At 45.7% G+C, this 19,939-nt stretch overlaps 1 protein-coding gene across 1 annotated transcript; it reads right to left on the bottom strand.

Annotated features, from left to right (window-relative positions):
• Positions 1-13,268: 13,268 nt before the first annotated feature.
• LOC139355019 (uncharacterized) lies at positions 13,269-16,304 on the bottom strand. Its single transcript, XM_070999298.1, has 3 exons — positions 13,689-16,304; positions 13,429-13,629; positions 13,269-13,343 (listed from the first exon to the last, which is right to left on the bottom strand). The coding sequence occupies exon 1, from the start codon at positions 14,737-14,739 to the stop codon at positions 13,909-13,911; it is 831 nt and encodes a 276-aa protein (XP_070855399.1). The 5' UTR covers positions 14,740-16,304; the 3' UTR covers positions 13,269-13,343; positions 13,429-13,629; positions 13,689-13,908.
• Between the last annotated feature and the right edge of the window lie 3,635 nt (positions 16,305-19,939).

The raw sequence follows: 19,939 nt of genomic DNA, 5'->3' as shown, positions 1-19,939 counted from the left end.
AGCTTGCATCCCGTGATTGCACAAGAATATCGACAGTCTTATCAGAGATCATGGAAGATTCTCCTATCCCAGAAATCGACGTTTGCGATCTTCTGTGATTCAAGTTTAGTTGGTTGGCTAAGCGAGAGGTTATGAAGTTTAGCTGGGAGGCCGAATCTAAAATTGCTCGGCAAGGCATAAATGCTCCAATTCTATTTCTGACGTAGATAATAGCAGTTGGAAGCAACACGTAGTCGATCGGCAAAACATTTAAGGCTTTGGGTGGAGGGCTTGGTAAATGATGATCAGGATGCGATGATGTATGCGAACATGATACTAATGCTGATGAAGTAGATGGTAATGGCTGAGAGCTCGAGGATGGATCGCATGATGGAGATGAAAATGAGGTTGATGTTGCGGATGGGTCATGGTTCATGTGTAATAATGAATGATGCTTCATGCGACAATACTTGCAGTGAGTCGACTTGCATTGCTGCAAACTATGCCCCTTGCGCAAACAGTTGAGGCAAAGGTGCAACTTCTTTGCTTCTCTATATCGAAGATTCGGACTCAAATTTAAAAATCGAGGACACTTTGGCAAATAATGATCCCGTGCATCGCAAAATAAGCATGTCAAATGATTTGAGTTAGTAGCAGATGCAATAAGTGTATTTTGGTTATATTTGTGCAAGTTTTTTCCCACCTGCTGGCCTGGTGTTTGAGTTACCAAGGCTTGATCCAAGTTTTCCATCATCCTGCACCTCTTTTCCAAAAACGACTCCATAGCATCCCAGGTAGACAGCTCAGTGATTGACAAATCCTCTTCCCATTTTTCCCGCGTCCTCTGATCCAGTTTCCGAGTGACGATGTGAATTAAAAGTCCATCCAAAATTTGTTGCGTATTGGCCAGGGTTCGAATTGCTCGCAGATGCGAATTCATGCAATCGCTCAGCTCCCGAAGACCTTTCGAAGATCCCTTCTCGACACCCTTTAAACCGAATATTGCCTGAACATGTGCCTGAAAGTGTAAAACTTTATTATCAAATCGATTAACCAGCAAATTCATAGCCTTTTTAAAATTAGCATTCGAGGGTTCGAGCGATCGTATGGTTTCCAGAGCCACGCCGCCCAAACTCGAACGCAAATATTGTAATTTTTCAATGTCGCTTAGCTCATCATCATTTCCGATGACCGTAGTGAAAGTCGCAAGAAAATCCGGCCACTCAGAGTAGGATCCATGAAAACGAGCAATTTCCAAATTTGGCAACCGAGGCTTTCTAGATCGAAAAGAAAGATCCGCATTATTAGTTATGTCAATAGATGTTGAATTTGCAGCGGTTGAAGCCGGCAATTGTGACTTGCGATGAGCCGCCAAGCCTCGGCTTAGTTTCGCCTTCACATCCATGAAGACTTCAGCAAATTCAATCCGATGGTCGCTCGAGATCTCTGCAAAGTCCAGTCTTTCCAACGATGTCTGCGCAGAATCAAATGCCTGGTTTAAGGAATTGATCCATTCCATTCGCGCTAGCAAATCAGATTCGTCAAACTGATTAACCGCATCAGCGTTTAAATAGCATTTCATCGAGCTCATTTGCCGCAAAATAGATTGGGCTTTGACTCGGTAGTAGTCGACGTCACTTGTGGATTCATTTTGAGCCCGAACCGAGTTTTCCGTATCAGACATTTTTCAATCACGAAAAAGAAAAAAAATGAAATGAAAATGAAGTAAAGTAAAATGTCCGACCGCGTTAGAGGCACAAAACACCGTATACCCTTTACCGCGAAAACGTGAAGGTTAACAAGCGTCGCCGAGATGCAACGGAACCTTTAACTTTGTTGTTGTTGTTCTTGCCGATAAATTGCCTGCCTAGCAACAGCGGATTATGTAACTGGCAAACGAATGTATGTATGGCTATATGTACATGTATATATGTAATATGCGCTATTAACAAAGATTAAATGCGATTCACTTTGTTAAGAATTATTTGCACAACACAAATTTGGTGCTTTTTCACAGCGCAAAATGTACAAAAAATCAAACGGCCGGCTTTGCACTTTTATATGCACTTATGTATGTAAGTATGTTCGTATGTTTGTGCCCGAATGCACGATAACGACAGCGAAACAAAGCGTTTGTTTAAACTATATTAAACAATCGCGAGACCGAGCTGCAGACTCCGATTAAAACTGCAATCACGTCGGGGTCACCAAATGTTTATGGGGAAGACAACAAATATGCCACCCTTTATTTATAATTAATAACGCACGAATAGGTTATATTAAAATGTATAGCGTTTATTCGGAGCGGCAGACGGACTGTGAATGTGTAAAAAGCTTGGCTCCAAGATCTTCATATAGACATATGCAGGCTTACAAAGTAGTTGCTGAATAGATAAGCGACAGCTTTATGGGTATAAGAAAGAAGGCGAAAGATAAGCAGAGAGCGATGCAGGTGCCGTCGTACACCTATGCGCGCATGACTAGGCGCAGGCGATCTGCTCCGAACACTAGCCAACATTATGTTACTCATCCACGGCGGACGCCGATATATATTACCAAAAAAATTTATAATGTGAAAAAGAATTCGAGACGATGGTGTTGTAGAACTCTAACAAGGGGGGTGTGCTGACGCGAGAAGTGGAGTAGGTCAAGAACAACGAAATAACGGCCCGCGACGATCCATTGGCACACGATTGTGTGAGGGGGAGGGAATATGGGTAAAAAACAGCCCGATCGTATTGCGATCAAGCGACAGCTAAGCTTGTGGGGCAGTGTGGACTGACGACTGACTACCTTATGACTAATATTATTTTTCAGGCACTTTAAATATTTATTATCGTTATGTTGGAGAGGAGAGAGGCTTACCAAGATCCCACGACCCCAATACGACGTAGCTTATGCCGGACGCCTCTCCCTCGGCCCACGTAACAGAATTGGCGCCCAACGATAGGATTTTTCATATTCCTTAAGGAATTTTACCAGGGTCCACAATCTTGGTACCTGCGGAATCGGAGTGGATGTACCTAGGGATGGCAAAGCTTTCATCTTTTTTTGCCATAGGTAATTTGATTGCTTTATAGAGCAGGGCGATTAAATAATTTTAAATGTACGCGTACCTACTTATTTGTTTTTGTCTTTAAATTAGTAACCGACGAGAGGCAACTCAATCAGAACTTTGTCGCAGAATAGACCCTGACTTTGAAAAGTTTTTAATCGTAGAATTTCCTGTTGTGTTCATGAGCAAATTTACCAGAATTTCCTTAAACCAAGAACTATGAGTTATCCTTTTTATAATACTATACCTACAACTAAGTGCCGACCGACTATTTGTTGAAATTAACGTAAATACAATTTTAAGGTGCTTTCTGGCCGACGCCCCACGACGTACTATGCATTTGTCAGGTCGTTTGATAGGTTCGAGACTAGAAGGAGCAGGAGCGCAAGCATTACGGTAACGCATTTAGCAGTTGCGGTGCGGGTCTACTGTTCTTGGTTCGAGTCTTTGCTGTTTTCCTTGACATATTTGGGCGGTGGACGATCTTTAGTTTTTCTGGCCGACGCCCCACAACTTATTAGGCTAGTTGGTCAGGTCGTTTGCTAGGTTAGAGTCCAGAGAAATAGGAGACGGTTGTGGAGCCCGAGAAACAACAAACAACTTGTTTACCGACGACTGGCGGGAGGGGGTTTTTGGAGAGATTCCTTATCTAAACCCAGCCATTCCTTTTGGAACATTGGAGCTGACTAGAAAAAGGGAAAGTAAGGGCATGTTAGCTTAGCGGAACCCAGTTGCGTAGAAGCGGCTAACACCCCTAGTTAGGGATATATATTTTGATTTATGTTTGGGGCGGTGGGGAGAATCTACCCCTAGGACCGCCGAAGGGGAGATCAAGTATGATTCCCCAATTTCAGAGGCATGAGGAGGACAATTTAGAGGCTGCCTAGGGGCGGGAACAAAGATTGATGGAGCTCTTGAGGCAGAGCAACGAAATGCAGCGTGGTATTAGCGCCCAGATAGAAGCTCTGAAAGCACAAATAACAGAGTTGCAGTATCCGACATCCGGGTGACCCGAACAGAAGGGACTGCCTTCGCCGCCCCGAACTGTTCCGAATCCCACTGACAGTTTCTTGAGGTACCAAGAGGCTCCGCCTCTGGAACCGGTAACACAGGACATGCTCAATAGCCAGATTCACCGGTTAAGAACACCCAGGCGGATGGACACCCCGTCCCACAGGCAGTCCAGAACAAACGAAAGGGAGACGAGTCACCAACTGCACCCAGAAATCGATCGGAACTCATCGTTTCAGGGACCGAGATCAAAAGATGTCAGATTAGACATATGGAACGTAAAGTTCGATGGAAGCGGACGCGGCATGACAGTTGAAAGTTTCCTGTTCCGCGTGGACCGATTACAAGAATTGTATGACCTCAGCCGCCAACAAGTCTTTCGTGAATTCCATCTTCTGTTGGCAGGAGCAGCCACTAAATGGTATTGGCAGCTAATGGGAGACAAGGCAGAAGACTACGATTTTGACTGCTGTTCGGAAGCCGACAACTTCGAGGGAAGGTGACTTTTCCAGGGGCAGTCGTCCACGGAGTCTTCTGCCACCAGGACCAGCCACCATATCCAACAGCCCTTGAGGAGAACACAATTGCAGCTCGAAGGAATCTTATGTGTCGAACAAGCGCCATTGTCATCAAAGAACATGAAGAGGATCAACAATAAAAACGACCTCTAACATATTGTGATGTTTGCGGACGCAGTATTTGTGATTCCCATGATCCTGAAATTTGTTCAGCTGTAGGAACCATCCGTTCAGAGGCATAGCGACCAATAGCATAAGTCGGAGAAATTAGTAATTCAATATCAATGTGTTAATCGAGCCAACCAAAGCTAAAGTGAACTCATGCATAACCAAAGACCAATATCCTCAAATAATGCAATTGGATGACAAGAGAAAATCAAAAATAAGCATTGGAAGCATTAAAACATGCATCGAAATATATTTAAGCCAACCAAATCAATAGACAAAGTGCGAATCATGATAAACAATTATAGAGGACGAATCTTTCCACTAGCCGTTGAGGAAGTCGCATGCCCCTGGCATAATATGTATATATATTTTGTGATTAATTGAATTGGTTTACTTAAGAACAGCCGTAATATTCGTGCAGTATCCTACAAGAACACTTGGCTACTGTAAACTTTTCAGCGGTGAGTACCAGCCTTGTTGTTATATGTACAATTGCAAGAGCCCTCTGAGCGACGTTTGTAGTCGTGAATAGTCAGCGTTTTGCTGATGTGTGCACCTTCACAGGTGATAAATTCGATACTCTCCGCTGACAAATAACTGTCAATTAATTATTTTCCATATAAATTGCCAACATTATGTTACTCATCCACGGCGGACGCCGATATATATTACCAAAAAAATTTATAATGTGAAAAAGAATTCGAGACGATGGTGTTGTAGAACTCTAACAAGGGGGGTGTGCTGACGCGAGAAGTGGAGTAGGTCAAGAACAACGAAATAACGGCCCGCGACGATCCATTGGCACACGATTGTGTGAGGGGGAGGGAATATGGGTAAAAAACAGCCCGATCGTATTGCGATCAAGCGACAGCTAAGCTTGTGGGGCAGTGTGGACTGACGACTGACTACCTTATGACTAATATTATTTTTCAGGCACTTTAAATATTTATTCTCGTTATGTTGGAGAGGAGAGAGGCTTACCAAGATCCCACGACCCCAATACGACGTAGCTTATGCCGGACGCCTCTCCCTCGGCCCACGTAACAGAATTGGCGCCCAACGATAGGATTTTTCATATTCCTTAAGGAATTTTACCAGGGTCCACAATCTTGGTACCTGCGGAATCGGAGTGGATGTACCTAGGGATGGCAAAGCTTTCATCTTTTTTTGCCATAGGTAATTTGATTGCTTTATAGAGCAGGGCGATTAAATAATTTTAAATGTACGCGTACCTACTTATTTGTTTTTGTCTTTAAATTAGTAACCGACGAGAGGCAACTCAATCAGAACTTTGTCGCAGAATAGACCCTGACTTTGAAAAGTTTTTAATCGTAGAATTTCCTGTTGTGTTCATGAGCAAATTTACCAGAATTTCCTTAAACCAAGAACTATGAGTTATCCTTTTTATAATACTATACCTACAACTAAGTGCCGACCGACTATTTGTTGAAATTAACGTAAATACAATTTTAAGGTGCTTTCTGGCCGACGCCCCACGACGTACTATGCATTTGTCAGGTCGTTTGATAGGTTCGAGACTAGAAGGAGCAGGAGCGCAAGCATTACGGTAACGCATTTAGCAGTTGCGGTGCGGGTCTACTGTTCTTGGTTCGAGTCTTTGCTGTTTTCCTTGACATATTTGGGCGGTGGACGATCTTTAGTTTTTCTGGCCGACGCCCCACAACTTATTAGGCTAGTTGGTCAGGTCGTTTGCTAGGTTAGAGTCCAGAGAAATAGGAGACGGTTGTGGAGCCCGAGAAACAACAAACAACTTGTTTACCGACGACTGGCGGGAGGGGGTTTTTGGAGAGATTCCTTATCTAAACCCAGCCATTCCTTTTGGAACATTGGAGCTGACTAGAAAAAGGGAAAGTAAGGGCATGTTAGCTTAGCGGAACCCAGTTGCGTAGAAGCGGCTAACACCCCTAGTTAGGGATATATATTTTGATTTATGTTTGGGGCGGTGGGGAGAATCTACCCCTAGGACCGCCGAAGGGGAGATCAAGTATGATTCCCCAATTTCAGAGGCATGAGGAGGACAATTTAGAGGCTGCCTAGGGGCGGGAACAAAGATTGATGGAGCTCTTGAGGCAGAGCAACGAAATGCAGCGTGGTATTAGCGCCCAGATAGAAGCTCTGAAAGCACAAATAACAGAGTTGCAGTATCCGACATCCGGGTGACCCGAACAGAAGGGACTGCCTTCGCCGCCCCGAACTGTTCCGAATCCCACTGACAGTTTCTTGAGGTACCAAGAGGCTCCGCCTCTGGAACCGGTAACACAGGACATGCTCAATAGCCAGATTCACCGGTTAAGAACACCCAGGCGGATGGACACCCCGTCCCACAGGCAGTCCAGAACAAACGAAAGGGAGACGAGTCACCAACTGCACCCAGAAATCGATCGGAACTCATCGTTTCAGGGACCGAGATCAAAAGATGTCAGATTAGACATATGGAACGTAAAGTTCGATGGAAGCGGACGCGGCATGACAGTTGAAAGTTTCCTGTTCCGCGTGGACCGATTACAAGAATTGTATGACCTCAGCCGCCAACAAGTCTTTCGTGAATTCCATCTTCTGTTGGCAGGAGCAGCCACTAAATGGTATTGGCAGCTAATGGGAGACAAGGCAGAAGACTACGATTTTGACTGCTGTTCGGAAGCCGACAACTTCGAGGGAAGGTGACTTTTCCAGGGGCAGTCGTCCACGGAGTCTTCTGCCACCAGGACCAGCCACCATATCCAACAGCCCTTGAGGAGAACACAATTGCAGCTCGAAGGAATCTTATGTGTCGAACAAGCGCCATTGTCATCAAAGAACATGAAGAGGATCAACAATAAAAACGATTTCCAACATATTGTGATATTTGCGGACCCAGTATTTGTGATTCCCATGATCCTGAAATTTGTTCAGCTGTAGGAACCATCCGTTCAGAGGCATAGCGACCAATAGCATAAGTCGGAGAAATTAGTAATTCAATATCAATGTGTTAATCGAGCCAACCAAAGCTAAAGTGAACTCATGCATAACCAAAGACCAATATCCTCAAATAATACAATTGGATGACAAGAGAAAATCAAAAATAAGCATTGGAAGCAATAAAACATGCATCGAAATATATTTAAGCCAACCGAATCAATAGACAAAGTGCGAATCATGATAAACAATTATAGAGGACGAATCTTTCCACTTGCCGTTGAAGAAGTCGCATGCCTCTGGCATCACATATATATATATTTTGTGTTTAAGTGAATTGGTATACTTAAGAACAGCCGTATTTTGGTGCACGTATACTTATACATATATATCCAATATAATATTTTCCAAAGCCCAGGATCCGGAGCGTCGAGATCTCTTCGCCCAGGATTTAAAGTGGGGGTAAGTTTGTCGGAACAGGGTTCCTTTCTTATAAACATACATATATTAATATTCGTGCAGTATCCTACAAGAACACTTGGCTACTGTAAACTTTTCAGCGGTGAGTACCAGCCTTGTTGTTATATGTACAATTGCAAGAGCGACGTTTGTAGTCGTGAATAGTCAGCGTTTTGCTGATGTGTGCACCTTCACAGGTGATAAATTCGATACTCTCCGCTGACAAATAATTGTCAATTAATTAATTTCCATATGAACTAGCCAACATTATGTTACTCATCCACGGCGGACGCCGATATATATTACCAAAAAAATTTATAATGTGAAAAAGAATTCGAAACCATGGTGTTGTAGAACTCTAACAAGGGGGGTGTGCTGACGCGAGAAATGGAGTAGGTCAGGAACAACGAAATAACTTTCGACGGACAACCTTGACAATAGGGGATCGACGATCCATTGGCACACGAATGTGTGATGGGAGGGAATATTGCCAAAACACAGCCCGATCGTATTGCCTTCAAGCGACAGCTAAGCTTGTGTGGCAGTGTGGACTGACGACTGACGAACTTTATGACTAATATTATTTTCCAGGCACTTTAAATATTTATTCTCGTTATGTTGGAGAGGAGAGAGGCTTACCAAAATCCCACGACCCGAATACGACGTAGCTTATGCCGGCAAATGGTGCCTGAACATCGGACGCCTCTCCCTCGGCCCAAGTCCCTGTCAGGACTCAGGCACTAATATGCCCACGTAACAAGGAATTTAGTTTAATGATCACTAAAAGGGCTGGGGCATTCGCAGACCCTAACCAAGCCCTGCCATACAATATAAATACGATTGCGACTTTCCGCTCAGACGGGGAGCCGGTATTTTCTAAGCTTTACCCTTAACCAATGGGCGAATTATATTTTGTCAATGCAGAGGTCAAACAACTTCTAGCAGACAGTATTATCAGAAAGTCACGATCACCCTACAACAATCCTGTATGGGTTGTTGATAAAAAAGGATAAATCAAAAAACGATTGACGACAGATACCCTATTCCCAGTATTTCTACGATACTTGCAAACATGGGAAGGGCCCAGTATTTTACAACATTGGACCTTAAATCGGGTTTCCACCAAATCGAGTTAGCAGAATTAGGTAAAGAAAAAACCGCTTTCTCTGTTAACGACGGTAAATATGAGCTCTGTAGATTACTGGTAGGCGGAATGAGACTTTTATGTCTAGTTCGGGAGAAAAGACTCCCCCACCTGTTTGGGAGTTAAGCTTGGAGCCGTCCGTGTATATGTTGACGGCGTTTACAAGTTGATGTGGGAGGTTGTCCCAGTCTGTACGGGTGGGTATATAGATCTTGCATCTTCTTTCGAAGTTGACTGGGACGTAGTCTGTATTACGTGGTAGGGGTGAATGTTTTGATAGGATATTGGAGTGACCCGTGGAGCCTGTTGTCCATGCCGCTGCTTCACGGAGCCTCAGCGCTGTTGCAGATGCCCAGCTTTTGGCAAGTAGGTCCAGGGGTTGGAGATCGAGAATTGTGTTTAGTGCCTCATTGGCGGTAGTGCGAAGTGCCCCACTGATGCAGAGCTCTGCGCTTCTTTGGATCTTGTGAAGGATCCGGCGGTTGCAGTTCTTATCTAGAGAAGGCCACCAAACGATGTTTCCGTAGAGGAGAATGGGCCTGACTATTGCAGTATATAGCCAGTGAACTATCATGGGGGAGAAACCCCACTTCCTCCCTATGGCTTTTTTACAAGCGAAGAGGGCTATGGCCGCTTTGAGTGTGCGATCTAGGATGTTATCTGTCCAGAGGAGCTTTTTGTCAAGGATGACACCTAGGTACTTTGCTTGGTTGCTAAATGTTAGGCGCGTTTGGTGTAGTTTTGGGGGAACTAGAATTGGTACCTTATACTTCCTTGTAAAGAGAACTAGTTCGGTCTTTTCTGGGTTAACTCCCAGTCCACAGCCAGTCGTCCACCGGGAGAGGGTGGATAGGGCTGTATCCATTATCATCCGCGTAGGCTACCACTTTTGTGCCCACCTTTTCTAGAAGTGATAGCAGTTTGTTGACCACTAAAACCCATAGAAGAGGTGATAGTACGCCCCCTTGTGGGGTTCCTCTACCGACGTTCCTGGTCGAGTGGGCCGATCCCATAGTGGAGTACACGGTGTGTATGAGTCCCACTATGGTCCGCTCAATGCCCAGTTCAGTCAGAGCACCAGTAATCGCCGTTGGGGTGACGTTGTTAAAGGCGCCTTCTATGTCTAGAAACGCTGCAAGAGAGTATTCCTTATTGCGGAAACCTCTCTCTATACTGTACACTAGAGAGTGGAGGGCGATATCGGTTGATCTACCCTTACGGTACGCATGCTATGCGTCAGAGAGTAGGCTATGGTCGATGGTTTGTCTGATATGGGTGTCAATTAGTCTTTCCAGGGTCTTCAACAAGAAGGAAGAGAGACTAATCGGGCGGAAGTCCTTTGGGTTGGTGTGGGAGGGCTTGCCGGCTTTCGGTGTAAAAATTACCTTAACGTCCAGCCACCTTGTTGGAATATGGTTTAGAGCAAGGCAGCCGTGGAAGATGGCTGTCAGCCAGGGTAGGGACATATCTAGTGTCCGTTGTAGCTGGGCCGGGAAGAACCCATCTGGGCCAAGTGATTTGAAGGGATAAATTCTCCTCTATGTGGAGGTCCTCCACTACATGGGTTGTGAGGAGTTGAATAACTCCCCACAAATAGAAGCAGCAGCAGATGGCCGGCCGCTTACCAGTTACGCGGCGAATTCGCGTAGTAACGGCGCGGCGAGGAGAGTTTGGAGACTTGGATGGAGAACGAGAGAGTTTGGAGACCAAGGATAGAGAGCGAGAGAGTTTGGAGACCAAGGATGGAGATCGAGAGAGTTTAGAGACCAAGGACGGAGAGCGAGAGAGTTTGGAGACCAAGCATGGAGAACGAGAGAGAATGGAGACTTCGCGGGCAAACAGGATAACGGAACTCCACGGGACTTTGGACTCTCCCGTGAACTTTGGACCGGGAGAGGAAGTGTCACATCTCGGCAGTGGAGCGGCACACAGGCGTGCCACAAGCATCAGGGGAAACAGCGGGACTGCAGCAGTGGGCGGAGCATCTATTGGAAGCGGTACGTGAAGGACAAGTGGGTCATCCAGGAGGCACGAACTTTGGACCCAGAGTGGAGAGATCCAGCGGGCCGTGCGCGAAAGGGAAATAACGGTTCCCGGAGGCCCTATATAAGGCCGCAGAGCGCTGGCAACTGGATCAGTGGATCACGAGGAGTCAAACCTTCAAGATCAGTTAAAGTACCAAATAAACAGTCAGTCAAGCAAATAATCTACGAGGGAGCTACAACCAAGCGAGTCGTCGGAAGCAGCGCCGTGGGAAGCATACAAGGAGCAAGATCGCCACGTCGAGACGTTCGGGATTAGGACATCAGGAATCTCCGAATTGAGACACAGGTGGCTGAGTTCTGGAAGGCTTCACGCGGCTAAGTCAAGGCGTTTGTTTTCTAACTTTGTCACGACCACACCCTGGCGAGTCGCCCGGCGGGTCTGTCAGAGACAAGCAAAAGAGTCCTACGACGAAGAGCCGTCAGCTTGGGGAGGAAAGTTGTCTGCGGCCCAGCGTACCTTGCCCGACCAAGCAGGACCTGGCGTGACGGACGAGCGGTAGATCGATTTGCGGTTTCAAGAGGCGGCAGCCTGGAGAGCCCTGCGATTACCGGCGAAGTTCCCGAGCAGCGACCGCCCAGCTCCCCGAGCGCCAGAACAACGAGATACTGGTCAGAAGACAGCGCAGAGGACATCGACAGCGACGGAGCTCATTGGGGAGCGCAGGAGCGTCGCGGACGTCACGCATTAGGGTGAAGCCGGGTGGAACGTTCGTCTGCGCTAGGCGTAAAGCGAAGTGAACCGCTAGACAGCCTCCTGGCGGCAGCCTTGACTGTCAGCGCGAACTGAGCAAGAACCTAGCGGGACCGTCCGGGACAGAGCAAGGGACAGGTATTGCCTCGAAAGGCGTCGGCCTGGCTTGTTTACCCTAGTCTGAGAACGATGACGCTTCCCTAAGCCCACAAGGCCGAACTCTCTGCGGGTCTAAGGCGCAACAAGCGACCCCGAGGCAACGCGTCGGCAAGAAAGCAGTGGCGGCCACTACGAGCGTCCCGCGACCCAGGATCCAGAGGAGGACGAGTCAACGCGTCGAGGAGCCAGAAAGAGGAGCGCCAGCAGCCGGCGGAACCAGAGCCAAGAGATACCGAAGACAGCCCAGCCACACACCCGCTGTACTAATACCACGAGAATAAATCCCACTGTTACCATTTGAACCCTTTGTTTTCTCATTGATCTACGGGCAATCACGTCATATAAATTTGGTGGGACGAACGCACAATCTTCTGAGCTAGCCGCACGAATCTCGTGCGAGCAGACACAAAAATCAGTTCGTTACAGGGTGTTCTTAGGGAAGTGGGTGTCTAACAGTAGTTCAAGGGTTTCCTGACTGTTTTCCGTCCAGCTGTCAGCATTGGTTTTTAGATAGCCAATGGTTGCTGGAGCTTTTGCTAGAGTTCTTCTGAGTCTGGATGCCTCCGCAGTAGATTCTATGCTACTGCAGAAGTTAGCCCAAGCTCTTCATTTTGATATTCTAATTTCCTTTTTGTATAGGCTTAGTTTTGTATGGTATAAATTCCAAGAGGATTCGCTATTGTTGTATTTTGCTCTATTGAAGTAAGTTCTACACTCTCTTTTAAGGTTCGCCAGGGTTGCGTTCCACCAAGGGGGCTTGTGCTTTGTTTTGACTGTTCTGCTTGGGCAAGCCCTTTTTAAGGCCTCACCGCAGATATCAGTATCGGAGGAGCGTGTAGGTTCCTGTTGAGGAGATTTTTGTAGTACCCCCAGTTGGTTAATCTTAGATTAGTGATGTTCTCGGCGGGAGGACAGTCTAGACTTATTGTAAATTCTATGTATCGGTGGTCATAGAATGAGTGTTCGATCCCCACCTTCCACGCTTGTAGCTGGTTAAGAAGGGGATCAGATATTAGTGTAATGTCTAGTACTTCCCTCCTATTTTTAGTGATGAAAGTTGGGTGATTACCCTTGTTGCAGATGAATAGATTTGATTGAAGGAGATAGTCATAGAGTAACTCACCCCTCTCGTTGGTGTTTGTACTTCCCCATCATCATCATGGGATCAGATATTAGTGTAATGTCTAGTACTTCCCTCCTATTTTTAGTGATGAAAGTTGGGTCATTACCCTTGTTGCAGATGAATAGATTTGATTGAAGGAGATAGTCATAGAGTAACTCACCTCTTTCGTTGGTGTTTGTACTTCCTCATTGTGTGTGGTGTGAGTTAGCGTCCCCACCCAGGATGAGTTCCTTAGATGAGCGAGTGTAGTGGTATTTGGTAGTGGCCCTTCGTAGTCGTGAGCCAGATAGAATGATGCTATGGTGTGATGGGTGTGTTCGTTTAGCTCCAGTCTGACCGTGGTGAGGTCGCCTTCGCTAAACTGTGGAATAAGAAATGTATTAAGGTGTGTCTTTGTAAGAATGCAGGTTCTGGTTTTACCCTTGTCCTTGGTGTAAAAGACCTTGTATAGGGGGGTTGATAAGCCACAGATGTTGTTACCAACAATCCATGGCCCTTGAATGAGGACTACGTCTATGTTGCCTATTGCCAGGCGGGTGAGGAGGGCAGCGGATGCTGCCTTGCTGTGGTGAAGGTTAATTTGCAGAAACTGCACCATCTTTGGGACTGGGGTCGGGCTGGGTACCCTCCGCTTTCTCCGCTATGTCCTGGAGAACAGAGCGCCCAGACAGGTGCACAGCTGCTTCAGGCTCTCTGTCAGCTCCGAGTCGGTTGACACGTAGCCGGTGAGGGTGGCCTCTTCATGTTCTAGTTCGTCGTTGCTCGGGGGTTCGTACGACGCACAGGCAGCCAGGTTGTCTGCCGCTAACTTATCGGTGTCGTAGATTCGTAGCTGCACCTTATCGAACCCGTAGTTCACCCGGTGTTGTTGGGCTGCGAGGGGCTCCAAGCAGGCCTGGTTCAGGAGGATAACCACGTTCATGGTGACGCGCTCGGTTTTCTCCACCTTGACCACCTTCCAACCGTCTGTTGGAAGTTTCGGGTTGAACCTGGTCAGCAGGCTGAGTATAGCCTCTGGTTCCGATGGTTCCGACGGCAGCCACACCCTCGCTCTTGGTCGAGACGGGATGTCTGCAGCCTCACAAACTGCCAGCTTGGCCCCGGGGTAGACCTTGCCGACCTTGTTAATTGCAGCCTTGTAGAGTGCTGCCGATCTCTTGTCTTCGCAGGCGATCCACTTAACATTGCCCTGGTACCACCCTGCATCTGTGCAATCGGGTGGCGGGCCTGGGTTTTCGTCCAGCACTTTCAAGGCCACTGACGCAAGGGCCCGTCTAATCAGACCCCATTGGTTTCTTGGGATCCTGCCGCCTTCATCGCTCTGGTCGATGACACCAATGATCTTCAGATCCTTTACCACTTCCGCAAAGGATCTCGACCATGTGCCGCGGTTTGTTACCTTAGCCTTCTTGCTCGCTGGTTGAGCTGACTCCATCGACCTTTCTCGCCTGTTGCTGTTGCTGGTAGTCATAGCGATGTCGAAGTCTGGGATAACTGCCTTTGCCCAGGCTATGTCCTCTTGGATTTTCAGGTAATCCAATTTTGACGTCTGATCCTCACGTATCGGATTGGTGGCCAGCCGTTTGAGGATCCTAAAAGCTTTCCTTCGTTCAAGAGGTCCTGTCTGGTTAGGTGGTAACCTCTTAAACTCCTTTGCCCTGGTACTCACCACGAGACCGGCTTTAGCGCTCCCCTCAGGTTGGAGTGGTTGTGGTTAGCCACACCTACGCTGGTGGAAGGCTTGGGCTTGTCGCTATGGCGAGTTGGGCTTAGCCGGCTGCGTTGTTCGCTGGCCTTGGCAGGGGTAGACGTCACATGGACTGGGGTGGTCGGAGCCGTGATCTTGCTCTTTCTATCGTCGTTGGTTACGACTTCCGACTTTTTAAGAGTGTCGGGCTCTTGTCTGGTGCAGTCTTTTTGTTTTTTATTTGTTAAGTTCTCCATGTTAAATCCCACGAGCTGCGGAGAAAGGACAGGTCCACCCGGGCAGAGATCCGCCGTACCCGGGTAAGGCTGACTTAGAACAGGCGGTCGCCACTTGTCTGAGCTCACCGTTTGAGACTGAGTTATTTGATGACTCGGGCTCCCAGCCAGATTGACTCTCGGCACGGTACGAGTGACACCTTAGTACAGCCCGGGGTGAGATGAGTTGTGTGGGTAGGGAAGAGGTAGGTTCAAGGAGTGTGGGAAGGGGGAGCTATTTGTCGGAGGCGGCAGCACAAGCGCGACGTCGGTACTGCTACGGCGCAGATACCCGCTGACTGTCCGGGGCTACTTATTTGCGCTTCGTGTTGGGGGCTTGGCGGTAGCCGGGCCGTGTCCAACTAACACGCTTATTCGTAGCTACCCTGGAGAACCAGGGCGCTCGCTATCCGCAACCTGCGACCCGTTCGGTAGCCTTCAGCTCGGCGCCCTCAGAGCCATCCCACTAGCTCTTTGGCAGAAATGCGCAGGACTAACAAGGTCCCCTGATAAAATAAAGGCAATCGAAACCTTTCAACCACCTACGTCACTTTATAGCCTTAAATCATTTTTGGGTATCTACAGCTATTATAGGTGTTTTATAAAAAGCTTTGCCACAATCGCAAGACCCTTAACGGAGATCTTAAAAGGCGAAAATGGTAAAGTCAGCGCTAACCAATCAAGAAAAATTAAAATTGAGTTATAACCCAAACAATTAGAATTTTGAAAAACCTAAAAAAATTGTACCATCAGAAGACGTGGTTTTAGCGTACCCCGATCTTAACAAACTTTTTGATCTAAGGACGGACGCTTCCGCACATGGCCTGTTGCAAGAAAATCGCCCAACAACTTGGATCTCTAGAACAATCCGGGACAATGAAATGCATTTCGCCACCAATGAGCGAGTCTTTTATGCATTGTATGGGGTAAGAAAATTCAACATTTATACAGACCATCAACCTAATATAACGCTGGAAATCTTTTATTGATGAACACAACGCCAATATTATCTACAAACCAGCCAAGCAAAATGTTACAAACTTCTTGCTGTTATGTAGCATAAACTAATCGAGGCATTTCCCTTGACGACATTCAAGGATTGCAAATTTCTAGTAACTGAAATTCCTGATCAAACAGAACAAAAGATAAAAGTAACGTTAGAACATAATAGAGCCCATCGAGCGGCTCAAGAAAATGTAAAACAGAAAAATGCTTCGGCTAGCAACGGAGGTAGCACTAAATTTTAAAATTTGCTCTATGGCAAAGTACACCCGTCACCCTACACGGCAAACAGTTGGCCAAACGTCAATCCCCTGTTATTCAGGAGAAATCCTCCATATAGACATATTTTCAACAGATGGAAAACTCTTCTTCACATGTATTGATAAATTTTCTAAGTTCGCTATTGTACAGCCGATCGCATCAAGAGCTATCGTGGATGTAAAATACCCAATTTTAAGTATTGTACTTTTTTTTCCCTAACACACAAACAATTTACTCTGATAATGAGAGATCACTAAACTGCGAGACTATTAAAGCAATATTATTTAATAATTTCAACACTAACATTGCGAATGCACCCCCCTTACACAGCACCTCGAACGGACAGGTCGAAAGATTTCACAGCACCCTTGCTGAAATAGCGCGTTGCCCAAAAATTTAGAAACAAATGATCGACACCGCGGAGGTTATCTTACTAGCCACAAGCAAATACATTAGAACCATCCATTCAGTGACTAACAAAACGCCTATAGAAATAATACACTCTAGATCAGCAGAATTTGAGACGAAGATAAGCACAAAAATTTAACAGGCCCATCAGAAAAGCGTAGACCAGATAATCAAAGACAGAATTTATAAAAGTTATCAGGTCGGCGACAAACTTTTCTTGAAATCAAATAAACGCCTGGGGAATAAGCTGTCTCCCCTATGCTCTGAAGAAATAATTGAGGCAGACCTTGGGACGACAGTTCTTATTAAAGGGAGGGTGGTCCATAAGGAAAATTTAAAATAAAGCACTGAAAATAATTTTTCTAGAGTTAATTTTAAATTAAGATTATTGTTTCCTTCTTTCTTGTTTTGGGTTAATGCTTTGGACTTTTATTCTGACTATGACTACATTCGGACTACATACCGGTGATGAATGGAGACGTCACAATCTGGGACGAATTTGGGTATCTTGGGCACTCCACAAATATTACTTCAAATGAATTTTACGCACTCGAAACAAAGACTACAATCGATACTTTTACACAAGACCACATGAGACGGATATTGACCGTGGATGTCGGACGGATGGGTAGTGGTAGAATAAAGTAGAGTTCATCATAGAAATGCACGGAGCATTTATATGTTAGGATCAGCGTTAAAAGCAAATTCAGGTAACCCAGACTTCGACGACTGGGAACAGGTCAGATTTAAACAGAACCAATTAATTGAATCAGAGAGTAATCAGGTAGAAATAAATTCTAAAGTACAAACACGTTTAAACGAATTATCCAAATCAATAAACGCAATTTACAAATCAGACGAAATGGACAAAAGTCACCTATTTGAAATAATCTTGGCCGAAAATATAATTAAATAAATGATCTTGAAAACTTAATATTCTTAATAACATTAGCAAAGGTTAACTTAATAAATCCTGTAATTCTGAACAAAATTGATATCAAAGAAATTAATCACGAAAAGCTCACAAACTTTAGTCTTACTGATCTTTTAGAAGTATCCCATATAAAAGCATTTCAAAATAATGACATGATACCCTTCCTCATAAAATACCCCAAACCTAACTTAGTATGTAAGAAAATTTCTGTTTACCCAATACAACATAATAATAGGATTCTAGACTTTGGGGAAAACAACTTGGTCGCTGATTGTGAGAGAAAGTCGTTTGCCATCCACCAGTGTGACGCTTCAATTGGAACCACCTTCTGCAGAAAATGTGACTTCTCAACATGCGCTCAAGAATTGGTTTTCCGAACTGTTGCCCAGTGCAGCACCATTCTAGGCCACCTTCGTCCAATAACAACAATCGACGACTGTATACTCATCATCAACGATGCTGCTGCCTAGCTTTAATACGACGGCAGCCCTAAAAACCTTCGTAGGTGAAGAAAACCCTCTTCCAAAACCACTATGGCATACTGAAGAAGAAACCTGTAGCATCAATGGTAGCCCACGTAAATATCACGGGTCACAAGGAACAGCTGAGCCTGCCTTTTCTTCACGAACTAAGCCTGAAAAGTATCCAACACATTGAGCGTCTTAAAGAAGAAATCATAACGAAGCCACTTTTATCCAGCGGTATTACTTTAGTAATCGTTTCGGTGTGCCTCTTCGTCACCTATGAACTCCACCGACGTTGCGTTCGTAACCGCCAGAGCAAATTGACAGTTGTACTAAAATCTACGCTGAAGAAGTCCGAGGACGGCCTTCACTTAAAGGAGGGAGGAGTTATCCTGAAACCCAAAGGTGTTGTAAGACCGGATGCAATTCTTCAAATCAGCAGTCTGAAAGAATGAAATCCAAAATCCGAGTCGCCGAGTGGTTGGGGAATCCACCGGGCACAAGGCGCTTAGTCAGCGGTCCCACGCTAGTGCCGTTGGCCAAAGCGGTCAAGTAAAGCAGCTGGCTATGCAGCCGATGGGAAGTGCAATGTCAGCATTCTGCCCATAGCCCCGCCGTCAATTCTGACCAACGCTACCGACGTCTGGCCCACGTTAGGCGCCAATTATTTTATGATTTTTATATTATTATTTATTTTTTTGGTGTTAGACACTTGTACATTTAACTGACTATAGTATAGTATACTACATCAAGACCAACAACGCAGCTTCAATCCGAAGTAGACTGACTTTGGAGCGCAATAGTTTGACATATAGACGTGAGATTTTGTGCTTCGAACGGAAGCTTGAGTTCTTTTTACGATTGATTTATTTATCTTAGCAGGACAGCCAAGCTCGGCCCTCGAAGATAATGGCAAAGGCAGTGGCAAAATCAAACACAAAGGAATATCGCTGAGATTAAGTTTTAACAAGAAAGGAAGCTACCTTCGGCAAGCCGAAGTTTCTATACCCTTGCAGGTCGTTACCGTGGGAGCATTGTATGTACAGAGCTTTTAGGAAAACTAAAAACTAATAAGAAAAATATAAAGATAATGTTGCATTTTAATTTACTACCGTTTTTTGTACCCAAAGGTGCTCAACATGACCAGCACCCAAAAAATCAAGCAGTAGCCAAGTTGGAGTACCAGGCGCTCAGTAGCACCCACTGCAGATGAGAATTGCTGATCAGCATGTTATATGTCTCACTAACACACCATCTCACCGTCACAACGGTACACTGACCCGCCAATGCAGTCAGCACATTTTGCAGTGTCAGCCGAGCCAACTACTCAAACTGCTACCATAATCAAAACCTCCTGACCTACCTACCTACATTAGAATATAGCTTATTTCACTAATCATTACACTAAACTTCCGTGTTCCAAGTAGTATATAAGCATGTATCAAATGAAGAATAAATCAGTTATCAACGCAACTCATAACCCCGCGGTTCTACTTTCCACCTCCAGGAATACGGCTCGTAATACACTATCTAAACTAGCAGCTAACCACGTTAGCTCAACCTCAGCGCAGTTCCCGCATCGCCTGTCGTCCTGCATCGCAGTAACCATCGTTACCATTTCCGCGACGCGATCGTTTTGC

The sequence above is a fragment of the Drosophila suzukii genome, unplaced genomic scaffold (assembly GCF_043229965.1).
Source record: "Drosophila suzukii unplaced genomic scaffold, CBGP_Dsuzu_IsoJpt1.0 scf_6, whole genome shotgun sequence".
Lineage (NCBI taxonomy): Eukaryota > Metazoa > Arthropoda > Insecta > Diptera > Drosophilidae > Drosophila > Drosophila suzukii.
The sequence above is the reverse complement of the archived record's forward strand: the minus strand, read 5'-3'. Positions and strand labels throughout refer to the sequence as shown.

What these genes read in the sequence shown, in the direction of transcription:
- LOC139355019 (XM_070999298.1), bottom strand. Translation starts at nt 14,739, where the DNA reads ATGACTACCAGCAACAGCAACAGGCGAGAAAGGTCGATGGAGTCAGCT.